This window comes from Schistocerca gregaria, chromosome 4 (genome assembly GCF_023897955.1).
Source record: "Schistocerca gregaria isolate iqSchGreg1 chromosome 4, iqSchGreg1.2, whole genome shotgun sequence".
Lineage (NCBI taxonomy): Eukaryota > Metazoa > Arthropoda > Insecta > Orthoptera > Acrididae > Schistocerca > Schistocerca gregaria.
This window is the reverse complement of record NC_064923.1, coordinates 767,808,702-767,829,764: the sequence shown is the minus strand read 5'-3', so window position 1 is coordinate 767,829,764 and position 21,063 is coordinate 767,808,702. Positions and strand designations below refer to the sequence as shown.

The window sequence follows — 21,063 nt, the reverse complement described above, 5'->3', positions numbered from 1 at the left end:
CTATGGACTCAACAAGTCCCCTGCAGAAATACTGAGGCATACTGCCTCTATAGCCATCCACAGTAGCGAAATGTTGGTGGTCCAAAATTTTGTTCACGAACTGAACTCTCGACAATGTCTCATAAATGTTCGATGGGATTCATGCCAGGCGCTGTGTGTGGCCAACTCATTCCCTCGAGTTGTCCAGAAAGTTCTTCAAACCAGTCGACAACAGCTGTGTGCCAGGGCCGTGGCGCATCGTGATGTATAAAAATTCCATCGTTGTTTTGCTGCAAATGGTTTCCCACAGCCGAACATTACTGTTTCCAGTTAATGATCGCTTAAGTTGGACCAGAGGACCCTGTCCATTCCATGTAAAGACGGCACACATCATTATCGAGCCACCACGGGCTTGAACAGTGTCTTTTGACAACCTAGGTCCATGGCTTCGTGGGGACTGCGCCACACTTGAACCCTACAATCATGTCTACCCACCTGAAATCGGGTCTAATCTGAGCAGGCCATTTCCCGGTCATCTACTGTCCAACCGATATGGTCAGAAGAGGCACCGCAGGCGATGTCTTTCTGTTAGCAAAGGAACTCGCTTCGGTCGTCTGCTGCCATAGCCCAGTAATGCCAACTTTCACTGCACTGTCCTAACGGATACATTCGTCGCACGCCCCACATAGAATTCTATGGTTATTTGAGGCAGTGTTGCTTGTAAGTTAGAACTGACACCTCTTCGCAAACTACGCAGCTTTTTGTCGTTAATTGAAGGCCGTCGGCCACCGCATTGTCCGTGGTGAGAGACAATGCCTGTAATTTGGTATTCTCGGCTCACACTTGCCGCTACGGACCTCGGAATACTGAATTCCCTAACGATTTCGTCGAATGGAAAGTCCCATGCTTCTACTGTCAACTACCATTCCACGTTCAAAGTATGTTAATTCCCATCGTGCGGCCATAATGACGACGGAAACTTTTTCGCATTAATCAGCTGACTACAAGTGACAACTCCGTCAACGCACTGCCCTTTTATACCACGTGTACACGATACTGCCGCCATCTGCACATCGCTGTCCCATGACTTTTGTCACCTCACTGTATTAGTCCAGTATGGCAGACGCCAAGAAAGTCATGTTCCCGTAATTCTTTTGAACAGTGTATTATGAAAGTATTATCAAAAGATTGCAACCGAACTGACAGTTTAAAAAGTCACGGCTGCAAAATGCTAACACGAATTCTTTACAGACGAATGGAAAAACTGGTAGAAGTCGACCTTGGGGAAGATCAGCTTGGATTCCGTAGAAATGTTGGAACACGCGGGGAAATGCTGACCCCACAACTTATCTTAGAAGCTAGGTTAAGGAAAACCTACCTTAATATCATTTGTAGACTCAGAGAAAATTTTTGACAATGTTGACTGGAATACTCTCTTTCAACTTCTGAAGGTTGTTGTTGTTGTGGTCTTCAGTCCTGAGAATGGTCTGATGCAGCTCTCCATGTTATTCTATCCTGCGCAAGCTTCTTCATCTCCCAGTACGTACTGCAGCCTACATCCTTCTGAATCTGCTTGGTGTATTCATGTCTTGGTCTCCCTCTACGATTTTTACCCTCCACGCTGTCCTCCAATACTAAATTTGTGATCCCTTGATGCCTCAGAACATGTCCTACCAACCGATCCCTTCTTCTTTTCAAGTTGTGCCACAAACTCTTCTTCTCCCGAATTCTATTCAATACCTCCTCATTAGTTATGTGATCCGTCCATCTAACCTTGAGCATTTTTCTGTAGCACCACATTTCGAAAGCTTCTATTCTCTTCTTGTGTAAACTATTTATCGTCCATGGTTCACTTCCATACATGGCTACACTCCATACAAATACTTTCAGAAACGACTTCCTGACATTTCAGTCTATACTCGATGTTAACAAATTTCCCTTCTTCAGAAACGCTTTCCTTCCCATTGCCAGTCTACATTTTATATCCTCTCTACTTCGACCGTCATCAGTTATTGTGCTCCCCAAATAGCAAAACTCCTTTACTACTTTAAGTGTCTCAATTCCTAATCTAATTCCCTCAGCATCACCTGACTAAATTCGACTACATTCCATTATCCTCGTTTTGCTTTTGTTGATGCTTATCTTATATCCTCCTTTCAAGACACTGTCCATTCTTAAGGTGGAACGGATATAATACCGGGAGCGAAAGGCTATTTACAATTCGTGCAGAAACCAGATGGCAATTATGAGAGTCAAGGGGCAGGAAATGGAAGCAATGGTCTAGAGGGAGTGAGGCTAGGTTGTAGCCTATCCCCATTGTTATTCGATCTTTACATCTAACAATTAGTAAGGGAAACCAAAGAAGAATTTAGAGTAGGAATTAAAATCCAGAAAGAAGGAAAAAAAACCTTCAGGTTTTCTAATGAAATTGTAATTCTGTCAGAGACAGCAAAAGACATGAAAGAACAGTTGAACGGACTGGACAGTGTCTTGAAAGGAGAATATAAGGTGAACATCAACAAAAACAAAACGAGGATAATGGAATGTAGTCGAATTAAATCATACGATGGCGAGGGAACTAGAAGTAGTAGATCAGTTTTGTTATCTGAGAAAAAAAAAAACTGAGAATGGTCGAAGTAGACAGGGTATAAAATGTAGACTGGTCATCGCAAGGAAAGCGTTTCGGAAGAGGAAAATTTGTTAACATTAAGTATAGATTCAAATGTCAGGATGTCTCTTCTGAAAATATTTGTATGGAGCGTAGCCACTTATGGATATGAAACATGGACGATATGTGGTTTAGACAAGAAGAGAATAGAACCATTTGGAATGTGGCGCTGCAGAAGAATACTGAAGATTAATGGGTAGATCACGTAACTAATGAGGAGGCACTGAATACAATTCGGCAGAAGAGGAATCTACAATATCTTCAACATTTTGCGGCCCTTTCTGTAACTGTATAAATATTAATTTTAATTTTAATAATAACAACCTTAGTTGCACCGATTACCTAGTATTTACCTAGGTTTCAGTTGGGATAGCCCAAGCTTCTTCAGAATAACAGTAACTACCGTTTGTCCAAAGTGGACATCGTCAAGCTAAAACGACAAATCCATAAATTATCGTCAGACTGTAAAAATGTATCTGAAACTGCTTCTGCACCACTTCACGACCGCGATGCGGCCACGAGTGCTATGGACAAACGGTAGTTACTGTTATTTTGAATAAGGTTGGGTTATCCTGACTGAAACCTAGGTAAATTCTGATGATTATTAAAATTAAAATTAAGAAGAGGAATCTGTGGCACAACTTGACTAGAGGAAGCGATTGGTTGGTATGACATGTTCTGAGGCGTCAAGGGATCAGCAGTTTACTACTAGACGGAAGCGTGGAGGGTAAAAATCGTAGAGGGAGACCAAGAGATGAATATAGTAAGCAGATTCAGAAGGATGTAGGTTTCAGTAGTTACTCGGAGATGCATGAAGAGCTGCATCAAACCAGTGTGTGGAGTGAAGATCACAACAACAACAACAACAACAACAACTGTCAACTTTCTGAACTATAACAAGACACACGATACGTGATTGACGTAGCCTATTTGTGGTGCTGTGAACTTGTTTTAATTGTGGTACCGTGACCTTGGTTTAATAAGACAAGAACGTGCAAAGCAGTTCCCCAGAAGCGGAGTTACGCCAGGGGAGAAGTGCTCGCCGCTAAGTGTGTTACGCAACAGCGGAACACCTGCCGTAAGCTGGCTGTGACGTGTCGGGCAGCAGTCATCGACCTTGGAGGTGGCTCGCCGCTTCCTCGCTGCCGGCCCGGCAAGGTCAGCATGAATATGCAGCGCCGGCCGCGGTCTGCAGCCGGCCGTGACACGCCGGGGGCTGGAACGGGAAGTGACCACCGCTGGACCGCACTGCGCCTCCAGCAAGAGGCTGCAGAGGCCGAGTCTGCCGCGAGGCTGCGTTTACACGGGGCGTATTTTGCAGGGATAATGCTGCCCTCAACGTAGCTGAAAGGTTGCTGCAGTACACCGAAATATTGTCTCTCGGTCCGGAAATATTGTCTCGTATTTGAAGAGGAGTTCGATCTGCTTGCTGGATGCTGAAATTTACCGAAGCGTGGTCAATGAATACAAACAGGAACACCACAAAAGAGGCTTAGCGCCTCTACATCGCACCTATATATATCTGTTAATGAGGAACGAGCAGCTTCATGCAATGATGAGTCGCAGTGCCACCGCAGTAGATTGAGCTATTTTGCTCCACCAGTTGCTAGTAGTTACTGCCATCACCGACGGATGTCAGCAACGTACAGACAGTAAAATTACAGTCTAACATAACAGTCACGACACTTCGCCTCGATTTTCTTGCCTACCACACCAGCAGCGCCCCAAGCGGCCAGTAACTTAAACTGTGAGTTCGGCGCGATCGTGAGAGCGAATAGTGGTTGCTTATTTTGATTTCTACAATGGTTTTTACAAGCTGGAGCGTTTGTAGCGCAATAAATTGCAGCAACAACAGGAAGAAGACAGTACAGCTGTCTTTTTTTTACGTTTCCTAAGGATCCTGAAAGGTATATACCACCATGTTACTAAACTGTATCGTCAGGATTCACTTGCAAACTACATGTGTATTAATGATTAACGTTTCGTTTTAGGAGCAGAAAATGGTTAGTTAGTAGCAGACGAGAAGACCTTATGAAAAAAGACCCAGTTTACCTGTTTAATAATATTAGGTTTTGTTCGCTACAATTCGAACAAAACCAGTTCATGAACGCAGACAATAATAAACTCATGGAGAATGCAGTGCCCACACTGTTTGACACCCCAAATACGCCACAAAGATTCGACAATCCATCTCAAGCTGTAAAACGGCCCTATGACACAGAAGCGGCCAGTTCAACTCTCCATGTATCAGTGCCAAATCCGTGTGAATCGTCAACACAGACATGCTTTGACGATGAAGTGTTTAGATTAAGTGCAGTTATTCGTGTCTTGCAAAAGCGTTTGGTATGTATTTCATTCACTTCTGTTGTTAGTCACTTAATTTTTCTTGCTTTCTTCGTGTGATGACATTATTCTGTTAGCACCTTGTTCACTGACAGATTGTTTGAAAATTATTCAAATATTTGGTTTTGCCTCAAATGTAATGTAATCAGCTCATTATAATGTTTTCAACATATTTCTCCCACTATTTGGCAGTTGCTTGTCACACTTAGAATATTACAAAAATGAAGGTCGTACTTGTGGCAACAGGCGATAACAATGACAAACACAGTACGCCTACAGAATGATAATTGAGCTGTCGATCGCTTTTGCATGTAGAGCTACATGTCTGTGCTTCTTAAGCGCGAATCTGTGTGTTTCTATTGTGTTGATATCAACGTGCTAAACTGCAGTTCTGTCCAATGTCACAAGTGTTTCTTCACGAATAAGTTGTAGCCTGCCACTCGATTCACGGTTTTTGTCCATACTTGCGCTTATCTTAGAATCATTTTTAGAAACATATATGCCTTTTGATACTACACAAACCTTTAGAGGAAAGAAAATAACTCAAATATTTCGTAAATTACGTAGGAAATGGATGCAAAACAAACAGTATCCCTACGACACGTCTGACGTTCATCTTACTCGCCGCTTGGAGCGCTAGTGTCGCTCCATCTGTCAAACGGTTACAACTTCTACAGCGCTTGAGTGTTGCGACTGTTCTGTTAGACTGAGGTAAAATCCTAAGCAGTCGACGCAATGTGTTTTGTAAACAAAATGTTATCTTCTATGTCTATTATGACTTTATTACGAAATGCTGATATAAGATGTTTAGTTATTAGTATGAATGAAGGTGTGAATGAGAGATAATTTGGCATCTGGGTATTGTTATGTATATTAGCTGTGTATATGATAGGGTGAGTAGCGCGGAATGAAACCGATATTCGCACTTCGGGTAACACGACTTTCGTTCACTGGCAAACCACTTAGAGCGCTGCAAGTTAAACAGTCGATCATCTCTGTTTCTTATTGGCTGGTTTTTAGTGTTCCATCTTTGTTTTCGTTTTGAGGCTAACAGAACCTCGAACACCGCATTGTGCTTCTGATTACGACTTCTTGTGTATATTGCACTCTTTGAATTGCGTTGTAAATATGACGAGCATATTCTGTTTGAGATCTGCTCGCATCCGTAATATTGGGTGCGGTAAAAAATTCCATCTTTGGCGTTATTCCGTACCAGCCAGCATCTGGTTTCGTCACATGGTATTCAGTGCACGTTTGTGTATTTACTACTGCTAACGAATCAGTGTGTGTACTGCTCAATTTAAAAGCTTTGTACATGTATTGCTTTTATTGTGCTTCATTTTTGTTTGCCCCGATTTTCCGTACTTTCACGCATTTCATGGCGAACCCCCTGTTAGCATTGCTATTCAGGTTCACGGAATGAGTATGTAATTCTGCGTTGAGTGGTGCTGCTTCTTTGAGCTGAGGGCCATGCATTTCACAGAGGCTTGGAGAGAGTGGATGTAGATAAGTGTGCTTTGTTGGTTTGGTGACTGGAAATTCTTCCTTGGAAATGCTAAAAATGAGTCAGTATTTACGCAAATGTTTTCACACGTTATTAAAAGGTACTAGCAGAACTCAATGAAACTTTCGGTGGTGTCCATTAAATACTATTCTTAAAAAAAAAACGCTTGGGAACAAAAATAACGTGCAATACAAGCAACACACAATGCATTTAAATCGAGTAGTTCACCCAAGGATTCGGAAGCAGCAACTAATAAGACATGCGACGAGACACTAATGAGACATGTGACGAAACCAGCTCTGGTTTCGTACGAAACAAAAACAAATATGGAACCATGTATACCACCCAATATGAATATACAATGCTATCAAAACAGTGCAATACACCCTAGAAGATCGTAATTAGGAGCATAATTTAGGCTTGCTAACAGCGACATGGCCGAAGGATTATGTAAATTAATACACTTCATCACCAGTCTACCAGGCCCACGAATAAAGTATAAACGACAAATAATATCATCTAGTACTCGTATTTCGCAAATCAAGAATACAGATTACAACGCCACGTTTTTTCAAATTCGAAGTTCAGTGCCAGGCCACTCGGATCGCTACTGTTGGTCTCTGCTTTCGTATCGTAAAAAATGCCTTCCGCTTCCGATATTTTGGAGTTCTGTGGTGAGAAGTATAATTGTACAGCTAGAATGAGCCATATGAGCAGTGAAAATTTGTAATGGATGACTAAGCAGTTTATGGACCTGGAGAAACAAACATACTCCAAGAACTAAGTTGGGTAAAAAGAGGAATGCTTTGGTATTTGTGGGTTTTCTAAAGTCCTTAATTTAATAAATCGCTCTGAAAAGATTTGTGTTGTGATTGGTTCGTAGTAAAAACTGTGGAATGGAGCGGTTTAAGACTGATAGATCATTAGCTATGATATACCACAGCCAATTAGAAGAGAGCACATTCACCAGTGTTTTATGGACTAGAGCAGGGATCTCCAAACATTTTAGCCTCTGCCCACACAGGCTCTTCCACTTCGTGCCAAGGGCCAAAACCTACATCTACATCTACATCTACATCTATATCCATACTCCGCAAGCCACCTGACGGCGTGTGGCGGAGGGTACCTTGAGTACCTCTATCGGTTCTCCCTTCTATTCCAGTCTCGTATTGTACGTGGAAAGAAGGATTGTCGGTATGCTTCTGTGTGGGCTCTAATCTCTCTGATTTTATCCTCATGGTCCCTTCGCGAGATATACGTAGGAGGGAGCAATATACTCCTTGACTCTTCGGTGAAGGTATGTTCTCAAAACTTCAACAAAAGTCCGTACCGCGCTACTGAGCGTCTCTCCTGCAGAATCTTTGACTGGAGTTTATCTATCATCTCCGTAACGCTTTCGCGATTACTAAATGATCCTGTAACGAAGCGCGCTCTCTCCGTTGGATTTTCTCTATCTCTTCTATCAACCCTATCTGGTACGGATCCCACACTGCTGAGCAGTATCCAAGCAGTGGGCGAACAAGCGTACTGTAACCTACTTCCTTTGTTTTCGGATTGCATTTCCTTAGGATTGTTCCAATGAATCTCAGTCTGGCATCTGCATTAACGACGATCAACTTTATACGATCATTCCATTTTAAATCACTCCTAATGCGTACTTCCAGATAATTTATGGAATTAACTGCTTCCAGTTGCTGACCTGCTATATTGTAGCTAAATGATAAGGGAACTATCTTTCTATGTATTCGCAGCACATTACACTTGTCTACATTGAGATTCAATTGCATTCCCTGCGTCATGCGTCAATTCGCTGCAGATCCTCCTGCATTTCAGTACAATTTTCCATTGTTGCAACCTCTCGATAAACCACAGCATCATCTGCAAAAAGCCTCAGTGAACTTCCGATGTCATCCACCAGGTCATTTATGTATATTGTGAATAGCAACGGTCCTATGACACTCCCCTGCGGCACACCTGAAATCACTCTTACTTCGGAAGACTTCTCTGCATTGAGAATGACATGCTGCGTTCTGTTATCTAGGAACTCTTCAATCGAATCACACGTCTGATAGTCCATATGCTCTTACTTTGTTCATTAAAGGACTGTGAGGAACTGTATCGAACGCTTTGCGGAAGTCAAGAAACACGGCATCTACCTGTGAACCCGTGTCTAGCAGCTATAGTATGTCGTTCTTGAGGCCTGATCGCTAGTACTGCTTGGAACTCCTTGGTACAGCTTAGAAGTTTTCGTGACGCTTACCACTGCTGCCGGTTTTTACCAGCTGATACTGAGTGGCTCTCCAACAGTCATTACGCAGTGGTCTGCTTATTCTTTGACCTTGAGGTGCAGTCTTAATTTCGTTTCGTAAACTTTTGCTACAAATAAATACCACTCGCAAAGGTCGTTGTAACACGAGTTCACAAAACGCTGCTACTTTGTCATTAATACCATAGCAAGTGGCCCGAGCGTCGTGCGAGCTGCAATAGCGGTTACCTCTTTATTCGTTGCGGTTGCCGTTGGTGTGGCTCAAGAAAAGCTGGACAGACTGTAGTTCATCATATACCAACAAACAGTAGTGTTGAATGAATTGCAACTTTTCTTTTCAGGACTGGAAGATGCTGGAGCTGTCTATGACATACAGACCTGGGGTGGACTCTACTCCGCTGTTTCTGCTGGCACTTAATAGGCAAGGGTTCAGGTCGTTCTACTGCTGCAGTGACAGCCGATGCGAGTGAAGGGCTTTAGGTGTTGTTGCGACTACTTCCGACAATGCTAAATTGTGCGACTGGATTCGTGATTTCCTGTCAGAAAGGTCACAGTTCATGGTAATAGACGGAAAGTCATCCAGTGAAATAGAAGTAATATCCGGCGTTCCCCAAGGAAGTGTTATAGGCCCTTTATTGTTCCTGATCGATATTAACGACATAGGAGACAATCTCAGTAGCCGTCTTAGATTGTTTGCAGATGATGCTGTCATTTACCGTCTTGTAAAGTCATCAAATGATAGATTTTCGATTACGCGATAAGTCACACTAATCTGAAGGCTGTAAAATCAACTAAATACTTAGGGATTACAAACACAAATAACATAAATTTGAACGATCACATAGATAATATTGTGGGTAGAGCAAACCAGAGACTGGGCTTCACTGGCAGAACGCTTAGAAGGTGCAACAGGTCTACTAAAGAGACTGCTTACACCACGCTTGTCCGCCCTATTCTGGAATATTGCTGTGCGGCGTGGAATCCGCATCAGGTGGGACTGACGGATGACACCGAAAAAGTACGAAGAAGGGCAGCTCGTTTTGTATTATTGCGAAATAGGGGAGATAGTGTCACAGACATGATACGTGAATTGGAGTGTCAAGCATTAAAAAAAGGCGTTTTTTGTTGCGACGGAATCGTCTCATGAAATCTCAATCACCAGTTTTCTCCTCCGGTAGCGAAAACATTCTGTTGCCACCCACCTACATAGGGAGAAATGGTCATCACGATAAAATAAGAGGAATCAGGGCTCGCACAGAAAGGTGGTTCATTGAACCCTCTGCCAGACACTTTATTGTGAATAGCAGAGTAATCACGTAGATGTAGATGTATAACGGGCATCTTCCAGAGAGTAGAAAAATTCTGGGAGGCGGTACAGCACCATCTTGTGGGTAGCAGCAATCTGAGCGATCTGAAAAGCAAAGTATATTGGGACTAGTCTGTTTTGTGACCTTACTTTCTTAGTGAAGATACAATGTGATTAAGCTTGATTATTTGATTTAATCAAAAATGCCTTAAAGATATATCCAATTCAGTTCTTTTCTCAGAACCCTTTCCCCTAATATTGTTGACTGACATGATTTTAATTTGCAGTTACAATCCTTTTGTTTGGTTTTACGTATAAATGGGGAAAAAACGAAAGACAGATAGTGAGTCCAGAAATTTTAAAGAGCAATGGGGAATCAATATTTCGTGACTTGGTCGAGTAATAAGGCAATGTGTATGAATTGCAATGAAACAATATCAGTTCTCAAAGAACACAATCTATAACGTCATTATGAGATTAGACATTCTCTGTGTTATTCCAGTCTTACCAGAAGCCAACGGTGAGAAATGTACTGGTTTTTGAAACGCCGTTTGAAATCTCAGCAAACGTTGTTCAAGAAAGTAAATGCTGGTGCCAGCTTCCGCGTGGCTCGCTCAGCAGCAAAACTTGGGAAACCGTTTACTGGCGGCTAATTAATAAATGATTTCATGATTGCAGCACGAAATGTGTTCAGAAAAAAAGCTAATTGATTAAAAATATCAGTTTGTCAGCAAATACTATGGCCCGAAGGGTAAATGATATTGCTGAAAATATATTAACGCAATTGTCTGAGAAAATTCGACACTTAGAGTTGTTCCCTTTGGCCGCACTACTCTGTGGAAAACATTCTCCAAAATGAATTGCACAAAAACTATTTACGGATCTACACTAACTGAAGTCGCCACTAAGAATTTCTACTTGTAAACATGCTCCACAACTACGAACAGTTGTAAGTGGGAAGTTACACCTACATAAATATCATTAATCGTAATTAAAATGATTAATTTCATTATGTGAATTGCCTTTGTATGTCACTTAGGTACGGTATATTTTCAGTAAATCTCATATAATTAAATATGGTTAAAATATTCAGTTAAATTTTATGTCACTTAATGTTTATCTTAACTGGTCACAAAATAAAAGCAATATTATTTTCCGTATTTTCAATAATTTCTTTCTGCTCAACCAGTATTTAGGAGGCAACACACGTGCAAAGAAGCTGTTCCGGTTGCTGAGCCAATGTGGGTCACAGCCCCATTTGACAATTAGTGCCGACTGCAGGAAGTACGAGGGTTGCCCAGAAAGTAATTCAGCGCATTTTTTTTCTCAGCTGAAAACACTGCTACGAATGCGAAACTTTACCTACGTATTATTTGAACTCTCTTGAGGAACGCGCCAATTTTCCGTCACTCCCGGGAGATAGCGTAGCTGCAGGACAGTTTCTAAATGGCGTCTGTAGGTGATGAACGTTACAAGCAACGTGTCGTCATTGAATTTCTCAGTTCAGAGAAATAACCTATGCAACATCTGTGGAGCACATGTTGTCGACAGAAGCATAGCTGCAGGGCACTGAAGGTGAGGACAACAGAAGGCGGTTCGACGGAGGTCCACGATTTGCAGCGTTCGGGGAGACCATCCACAGCTGACGTGCTGCAGCGAGCTGATGTAATTCGCGAGGACAGGCGCTGCATCTATTAGTCAGAAAAGGAAGTTTACACAGTGAAACACTGACTTCGCCACTGGGACAAGGATCGGTATCCACAGGGCATAGACGCCTCTGTTTTGCGCTGGAGGTAGGCATGGAACAGGATGGAGATTACGAGGAAAAATAGTGTGTGCAGATAAAACACCATTCGTTCCCGTGTGTAGTTCTCGTTATGTTCAGCACAGTATTGTCGAAGAAAAAATGCGGTGCATTACTTTCTGGTCAACTGTCGTTGTGTTCTGCCCACTCGTCTAATATGGGGTGAATAAGAAACCTGCGTTCTACGGTCGCTAGACAACAATTCAAGCAAGTCGTGTTAGTGAATTTTTATTACAGTAAGATAAATGCCAATAGTTAACTTTTTTGAAATGCAGAAGTGTTGCAAACAATGGGCGACAGACAAATAAGAGGTCTCTTCAGTATATAGGCCCTACAGCGTCTTATACAGGCGAAACAATACATTTCCTAAGTCGCTGCTGTAGAGCTCTTACTTCGGCTAGTCTTCAACTAGGGCGCAGCCAGGTGGCGCGGCGCTTATGTCCTCTTCTTGTAGGGGCCGCTGCTGTCTCTGTGTTGTCCTAGAGAGGGGTCGGACATCGTACTATTGGCTGACGTCGTCTCACAGCCCTCTCTGCTCTGAAGTTCTTGACCGTCATGCCCGCTCTTGACGTTACGTCTGAACACTCGTAGTCAAGCCGTGGTCGATAGGAAGCGATCGTTCGACCATCCAGCTCTCATCAGCAACAAGTGTTTGAGTTCCACACAGGATCTAAGCGATCTCTTAAATACCTTTGGTATTAAAAGCCGAATATTTCTTTCTAAGTGCATTTGAGCTAGATGTAGTAGAGATAACGTACAAAACGAACTTCCACGGAACGCTGCAATATTTAATAGTCATAAATGTAGTGCCAAGGCTTTCTAAAACGTATCCTATAATCAGCTATTAATTAACAGCAAGATCCTTCCAAATACGCGAAGTAAAAACGCACAGACACACACAAAACAGCCAAAAAACAAACGAATTGTGGAAACACGATTTTAGCAAGAAAGGAATTAGTTATGTGAAGCATTTTTTATTTTGATGTGGCAATATTTTCGTAATGCATTAGGAGAAATTTGGCTGTGCTTTACCTTCATCACAACATGACCATAGATGGTGCTGCAAAACCTCAGAGAAAAATGGTATGTCTGAAAGCGAATGAAAATTCTTACTTTGTAGCGAAGTAAAATTGTATTATGTTTCTGATTCATGAACCGCAGAAAATTTACTTGTCTCTGTATATCTTTCCATCTGTATGTCTATCTGAATCTCTCTTTAGCGCTTGTTTTAATAAGGAGACAACATACTAAAACTTACAGAGGAGTGAAAGGATTATAGTGTTTCCCAGTATCTAACATCCCTCAGTAGCTGACATTCCCCAGCAGCTAAAATTTGCAACCCCTCACCCCCAGTAACTAACACCCCCAAACCCGCAGCAACTGTCACTCCCCAGCTGATGACACGAATTGCACTGCGGGGCGAGTTTTGAGTTGATAAGTCTCAGCTTCCTGTCTACTTGCATTTGCCTGGTGGAACAAGCCGAAACATACCGGTACAAGTCGCAGCTTTCGTAGTCGATGCCCTGATTAGTCTTGCTGACATCTGTCTATGCACAGTGATGCATTCCCCAGGCACGTCGTATTTCGCCGAGTATGGAGCAATGATTATTTGCAGTTTAATACGAAATGACGATTTATTAGCAATTAGTTGCATAGCACTCGCGGACTGCTTCACAACATTTTGAGTACTTTATAGTAAGGAAAAGGCCTAATAATGTAGGTTTTGAAACTTCCTGGCAGATTAAAACTGTATACGGACCGAGACTTGAACTCGTGACCTTTGCCTCTCTCGGGCAAGTGCTCTACCATCTGAGCTACTCAAGAAGGACTCACGATCCGTCCTCACAACTTTAATTCCGCCAGTACCTCGTCTGCTACCTGCCAAATTTCAAAGAACTTCTTCTGCGAACCTAGCAGAACAAACACTCATGGAAGAAAGGATATAGCGGAGACATGGCTTAGCCACAGCCTGGGGGATGTTTCCAGAATGAGATTTTCACTCTGCAGCGGAGTGTGCGCTGATATGAAACTTCCTGGCAGATTAAAACGGTGTGCCGAACCGAGACTCCAACTCGAGACCTTTGCTTTTCGCAGTCAAGTGCTCTACCATCTTTTTTTTCATTTTTATCGGTATTGTTCGTTGCGTTTGTTCTTGGCGGACGTCGCAAGACATCCGTTCAAGTTGATCGTTGATTCCTTTACTCAGTTTTTTATTACAGAGGGCGAGCAGCCTTCTGACCGAACACGCTGAGATACCATGCCGGCATACCATCTGAGCTATCCAAGCACGACTCACGCCCAGTCCTCACAGCTTTACTTCCGCCAGTACCTCGTCTCCTACCTTCCAGACTTCACAGAAGCTCTCCTGCGAACCTTGCAGAACTCCGCTGCAGAGTGAAAATCTCATTCTGGAAACATCCCCCCAGGCTGTGGCTAAGCCATGTCTCCGCAATGTCCTTTCTTCCAGGAGTTCTGCTAGGTTCGCAGAAGAGCTTCTGTGAAGTTTGGAAGGTAGGAGACGAGGTACTGGCGGAATTAATCCTGTAAGAATGGGCCGTGAGTCGTGCTTGGGTAGCTCAGATGGCAGAGCACTTGCCCGCGAAAGGCAAAGGTCCCGAGTTCGAGTCTAGGTCCTCCATACAGTTTTAATCTGCAAGGAAGTTTCATATCAGCGCACACTCCTCTGTGGAGTGAAAATCTCATTCTGGAATGTAGGTTTTGCTAGTACTCCTCAGCCTTTCGGAGATGCTGCTGAATTGCTTTGTAAGGAACAAGTTGTTTTTACTTTACGAAATTGTTTACTGTATTATTTTCCTCCTGTTTTTAATTTAATAATATCTTTAGATTGTAATTAGTCTATATGTTGTATCTTAACTGTACACGTCATTGATAGCATATCTCTACAGTACCACAATTCAACTGTCCCCACCTCTTTCCCCTCCGACTTTATGTCGATTGCTTCTCTGTAACGTGACAATATTTGATATCATCAGTAGAGATTGTTTGGAGTCTTCTGAGCCTTGTCTACATCTTTTAGATGTTTCCATTAATTAGCACTTTCTGCTTAACTTCTAGTTAGCTGCTTTGGTTCAAATGGCTCTGAGCACCATGGGACTTAACATCTGAGGTCATCAGTCAGTTAGCTGCTTTCATTCTTTTCTTGTGCCAGTATACATTTTTCACATAATCGCAGAGGAATAACAATCGTCGTACAGTAATTCTATTTATACTCGAAACGCGTGGTTGTGACGATTAACAATGACAATATACAAAGTTAAGGTTTCCTGAATACAAAAGTTAATCAGAGTAGCTGTATGACATGCCTTGTATGAGGATTCTCTGTCGCTATGATAGTGATGCAGCCACCAAAAGCTGCTACTTCCCTAAACCGAAATACGTTCTATTTTTTTCTATTTATCAGTGCTGAAATAAGATAGATTCTTCTTGTTTAGCAAACGAAATAATAGGCTAAACATGGTTCGCGGTGGCGTGTTTGTTGCTATTGGAAGCAGTTTATCTTGTCCCGAAAGTGAAGTAAATACTTCCTGTCAGTTAGTATGGGCAGAGGTCGTTGTTGGCAACCGGAATAAAATAATAACTGGATCCTTTTACGGATCTCCCAATTCAGATGATACAGTTTCTGAAAGGTTCAAAGAAAACTTGAGTTTGATTTCAAACACATACCCGACTCATACGATTATATTTGGTGGTGACTTTAATTTACCCTCGATATGTTGGAGAAAATACGTTTAATTCCGGAGGTACGGATAATATATTATCCGAAATTGTGCTAAACGCATTCTCTGAAAATTATTTTGAGCAGTTACTTCAAGAGCTCACGCGAATAGCAAACGGTCCTAAAAACACGCTTGACCACTTAGCAACAAATAATCCTGAGTTAATAACGAACATTAAAACGGATACAGGGATTAGTGAACACAGGGTTGTCGTGGCGAGACTGAATTTTGTAAACCGCAAATCCTCCAAATATAAACGAAAAATATATCTATTCAAAAAACCAATAAAAATTCACTTGACACCTTCCTGAGGGACAATCTCCACTCATTCCAAATTAATGAAACAAGTGTAGACCAGATGTGGCTTAAATTCAGAGAAATAGTATCGGCAGCAATTGAGAGACTTATACCAAATAAATTAACAAACGACGGAGCTGATCCTCCTTGGCACACAAAACGTGTCAGAACACTGTTGCAGAAACAATGAAACAAACATACCAATTATAAACAGACGCCAAATCCCCAAGGTTGCCGATCTTTTACAGAAGCTCGAAAATTTAGCGCGGACTTCAATGCGAGATGCTTATAACAGTTTACACAACGAAAGTTTGTCTTGAAACCTGGGAGAAAATCCAAAGAGATTCTGGTAGTATGTGAAGTACGCTAGCGGCAAGAAACAATCAGTGCCTTCTCTGCGCGATAGCAATGGAGATACTATTGAAGACAGTGCTGCCAAAGCAGAGTTGCTAAACAGAGACTTCCGAAATGCCTTCACAAAAGAAGACGAATTAAATATTCGAGACTTCGAATCAAGAACACCTGCCAACATGAGTAACGTAGAAGTAAATATCATCGGAGTAGTGAAGCAACTTAAATCAATAAAAGCAAGTCTTCTGGTCCAGACTGTATACCAATTAGGTTCCTTTCAGAGTATGCTGATGCATTAGCTCCATACTTACCAATCATATACAACTGCTCGCTCAATTAACGATCCGTAGCCAAAGACTAGGCACTTGCACAGGTCACACCAATATTCAAGAAAGGTAACAGTAGTAGTAATCCACTAAATCACGGGCCCGTATCATTAACGTCGATATGCAGCAGGATTATGGAACATATATTATGAATTACCTCGAAGATAACTGTCTATTGACACACTGTCAACATGGGTTTAGAAAACATCGTTCTTGTGAAACACAACTAGCTCTTTATTTGCATGAAGTGTTGGGTGCTATTGACAAGGGATATCAGATCGTCCGTATTTCTGAATTTCCTGGAGGCTTTTGACACTGCACCACACAAGCGGCTTCTAGTGAAATTGCATGCTTATGGAATATCGTCTCAGTTATGTAACTGGATACGTGATTTCCTGTCAGAGAGGTCACAGTTCGTAGTGATTGACGGAAAGTTATCGAGCAAAACAGAAGTGATTTCTGGCGTTCCTCATGATAGTGTTGTAGGCCCTTTGCTGTTCCTCATCTATACAAACGATTTGGGAGACACTCTGAGCAGCCGTCTTCTTTTGTTTGCAGATGACGCTGTCGTTTATCGACTAATAAGGTCATCAGAAGATGAAAACAAATTGCAAAACTATTTAGAAAATATATCTGAATGGTGCTAAAGTTGGCGATTGACTCTAATAACGAAAAGTGGCAGGTCATCCACATGAGTGCTAAAAGGAATCCGTTAAACTTCGGTTACACTATAAATCAGTCAAATCTAAAGGTCGTAAATTCAACTAAATACCTAGGAATTACAATTACGAACAACTACAGCTGGAAGGAACATATAGAAAATGTTTTGGGGAAGGCTAACCAAAGACTGCGTTTTATTGGCAGGACACTTAGAAAATGTAACAGACTGCCTACACTACGCTTGTCCGTTCTCTTTTAGAATAATGCTTCGCGGTGTGGGATCCTTACCACATAGGACTGACGGAGTACATCGAAAAAGTTCAAAGAAGGGCAGCACGTTTTGTATTATCGCGAAACATGGGAGAGAGTGTCACTGAAATGATACAGGATTTGGACTGGACATCATTAAAAGAAAGGCCGTTGTAGGCGCTTCAGTCTGGAACAGCGCGACCGCTACGGTCGCAGGTTCGATCCTGCCTCGGGCATGGATGTGTGTGCTGTCCTTAGGTTTAAGTAGTTGTAAGTTCTAGGGGACTGATGACCTCAGATTTTAAGTCCGAAAGCGCTCAGAGCCGTTTTAATTTTTTTGAAAGGCGTTTTACGTTGCGACGGAATCTTCTCATGAAATTCCAAACAACAACTTTCTCCTCCGAATGCGAAAATATTTTTTTGACACCGACGCACATAGAGAGAAACGATCACCACGATAAAATAAGGGAAATCAGAGCTCGTACAGAAAGATATAGCTGTTCAATAAGTTTCTTTTAATTTACGACTATGGTCACAAACTTTTTGTTAACTGATTACCGGTTTCGGTCTTTAATGACCATCATCAGATCTGTTTCATAAAATCGAAGTCCTAATGTACTGCAGCCATATTGGCATCGTCAAATCCTGTAATCTGTTAACAAAAAGTTTCTGACCATAGACGTAAATTAAAGGAAACTTATTGTATATACGGGTCACTGTCTTTTCGCCACAATGTCGCAGCTTGTAATATAGGTGTTCGTTCTTTCCGCGCGCTATAGGAGATTGGAATAGTAGAGAATTGTGAAGGTGGTTCGATGAATCCTCTGCCAGGCACTTAAATGTGATTAGCAGAGTATCCATATATTTGTAGATGTATATGTATCTGTAGAAATAACGCTGCTCTTGGAAGAGTGGTGGTTTTAAAAACTTAAATGAAAGTGAAAGGAAAGAAAGACATCCGTACTGAGTAAATCAGTGCTTAAGCATTACGGCGCTGCGCTGTCGTGAACCAGTAGATGCAGCAGCGGTACGAACCGGGCACAGGCACAGGCGAGATAGTGATGGCCGCACACGGCGGAGCGAGGAGGGCAGCCACTGCTGCGGCGGTTACCGCGGCCACCGCCAGAGGCGCCACTGGCGGCGAGCGCGCCGGCCTCACGGCTGCAACCTGCAACAGGAGCGCATCTCACTCGTCACGATGTGAGGACAGGGAGGGATGCAAGATGGACAGGTAGGTTCTCACAGGAAACACAGGAATCCTGCGACAGTCCTTCTTGCTTGTCTGACTCATTCTATGCAGAGAAGCTAAGGGTACATATTGAGCTTTGGTATTGTATAGGTTTGAGTATCATAGTCTCCTTTAGTCATATTTCATCTGCAATACTACAATACACACAAATAACGATTAAAACTGCAGTTCCACGGAAGACATGAAACAACGAAATTTTGCTTACTGTGCACATAACCTGCAGTAGGAAGAAGACATTATTAAATTTATAATCGGGTTGGCGTTTTACTGGGTAAGAGATAGATCGTGGCTGTTACTCCAATACCTATTTCCATTCTCGTAGAAGTAGCATCAGCTCTTGCTGGAGTGTAATAATATTAACTAAAATGAGGTTCACAGTTGGTGATTTCAGAGGCTGATCGAGTGAAAACCATAAAATTGCTAGTGTACTAACAGTAGAAAACAGTGTTACGATTGCCACCATGTGCCAGGCGGTCGGTAGTGTAAGTTCACAGATGCTGGAGGCAAGACCGAGGCAGGAATGCAATGCTTAACCCCAAGACAACAAAAAAAGTGTCATAAGAAATTAATGGCAACTCGTAGTGTCAAAGATGCAAATCACTGTGGAAGGCGCTCAGCATACAGACCGGAATACAATATCAATATTATTCATCACGTCTTTGACAGAGCCCTTCAAAGTCAACAAGACAATCTGCTAGGGAAAGGGATTGTCACGTCAGACGGTAATGACCATTTTAAAATCGGAGCTATTCTTTCGATCTTGGAAGCCAAGCCAGATTACGCGAAACAGCTATTTCATGAGGACTACGGCAGGAGACTGGAATTTTGCGAGATTATGCTTGCTTGGAAAGATGGTTATCCCGATATGCACGGCAGTATCCTGTGGTCATAGGAAGCGCTGTTTCACGTTACAGTGCGCGATACTTGGAGATGCTTCGAAGGTACGTGTGGCCTCTGGTTCAAGAAAGGGAAAATGAAATGATATTTCTGTTCTTGCAAGATGACGCTCTACTCCACTATGCAATTGCAGTGAGGGAATGGCGTGATGGCAATTCCACTGGCAGGCGGATTTGCCGATGGAGATCGACAGAATGGCCTTCCTGCAGCCCTGATATAGCCCCATGAAACTTCTTCTTTTGCGATTGAGTTAAGTGACAAATTTACTAGTCAAAATCAAAAGATGTTAGCAGTCTCGAACAAACTATCCATGAGGAAACAATAATGTATTCAATGGATGTAAAACTTGATAAGTTGCATACGTTTTGAAGTATTCACTGTTACAAAAATGTACTGACTTTACAACCATTCTCTATACCGGGAGTCCCAGAAACACGGTAAGAAGCTTCGAGAGGCTGTAGACGGCGCCTTGAGGAGCAAATGGAGGAAAGGAGCTTTGTCTGAAAACGTCATACGACGACGCTGCAGAGTCTCGAAGTTACAGGGGCGAGCTGCCTGCCACTCGTCCATCCCTCCGGCAGCAAACGTGACTGTTTACGCGTGACCACAGGCGGAACGTCTCACAGTTTTCTTTGTTATTGAATAATCGCGACCGATTGCCTCGATAGCCAGTGCAGACGTTCAAGATACCTGCTGCGTAGAAAGATGCTGTATCCTACGAATTCGATCCTCCGTTCCCTTCGTGGATGACTATTTCGGACACTTGTTTCCTTGTGTAGTTTATTTTTCTTGTGGAACCCTCTAAATTCTCCAATTTTTTTTCGGTATATAGGAGAAAAATTACCTGCAAATTGAAACCCGTGCCTGAAGCCGTCATCCACCGAGTCAAGAGAGCATCGCTTTCACAGGAGACAAGGCCCGTCTACGCAGCAGCTAGCTGCAATTTCTCCACTGGCGTTCGTGGCAATGAACTTTGCGAGACGTTCAGCTTACGATTCGTCAGCGTACAAGGTCACGTTCACTGCCTGAAGGGTGGCGTGGGCTCCTGTAACTTCGAAGCTCTGTAGATGGTAGACGTTTCCGGACAGCGGGTTCTTTCCCGTTGATTCGTGTCTCAAGGCAGCTTCTGCAACCAGTCGAAGTTTGTTGCAACGTTTCTGGGACACCGTGCACCAGAGGCGATCAAAACGTTTCTTTTCGAAGGTTACACTGAGCCCTTGCATACATGTCTGTGCTTACATACCCACATCGGAGTTGCTCTAGGTTTCATATACGCTACAGCAAAACCCATCAGGGGCAGACTTTATCATCGCTCCTTACATTAGACGGAGTGGTCGTAATAAGTTAGAGGTTGTTATTGTTGTGGTCTTCAGTCCACAGACTGGTTTGATGCAGCTATCCATGCTACTCTATCCTGTGCAAGTTTC

General features: G+C 42.6%; 1 protein-coding gene across 1 annotated transcript in view; it reads right to left on the bottom strand.

Moving 5' to 3' along the window:
• LOC126266696 (uncharacterized) overlaps nt 1-21,063 on the bottom strand; it is a 66,910-nt gene that overhangs the window by 24,029 nt on the left and 21,818 nt on the right. The window contains exon 2 of the mRNA XM_049971138.1: nt 18,526-18,658. Coding sequence (XP_049827095.1) covers nt 18,526-18,658 — 133 coding nt within the window. The remainder of the gene's footprint in view (nt 1-18,525; nt 18,659-21,063) is intronic.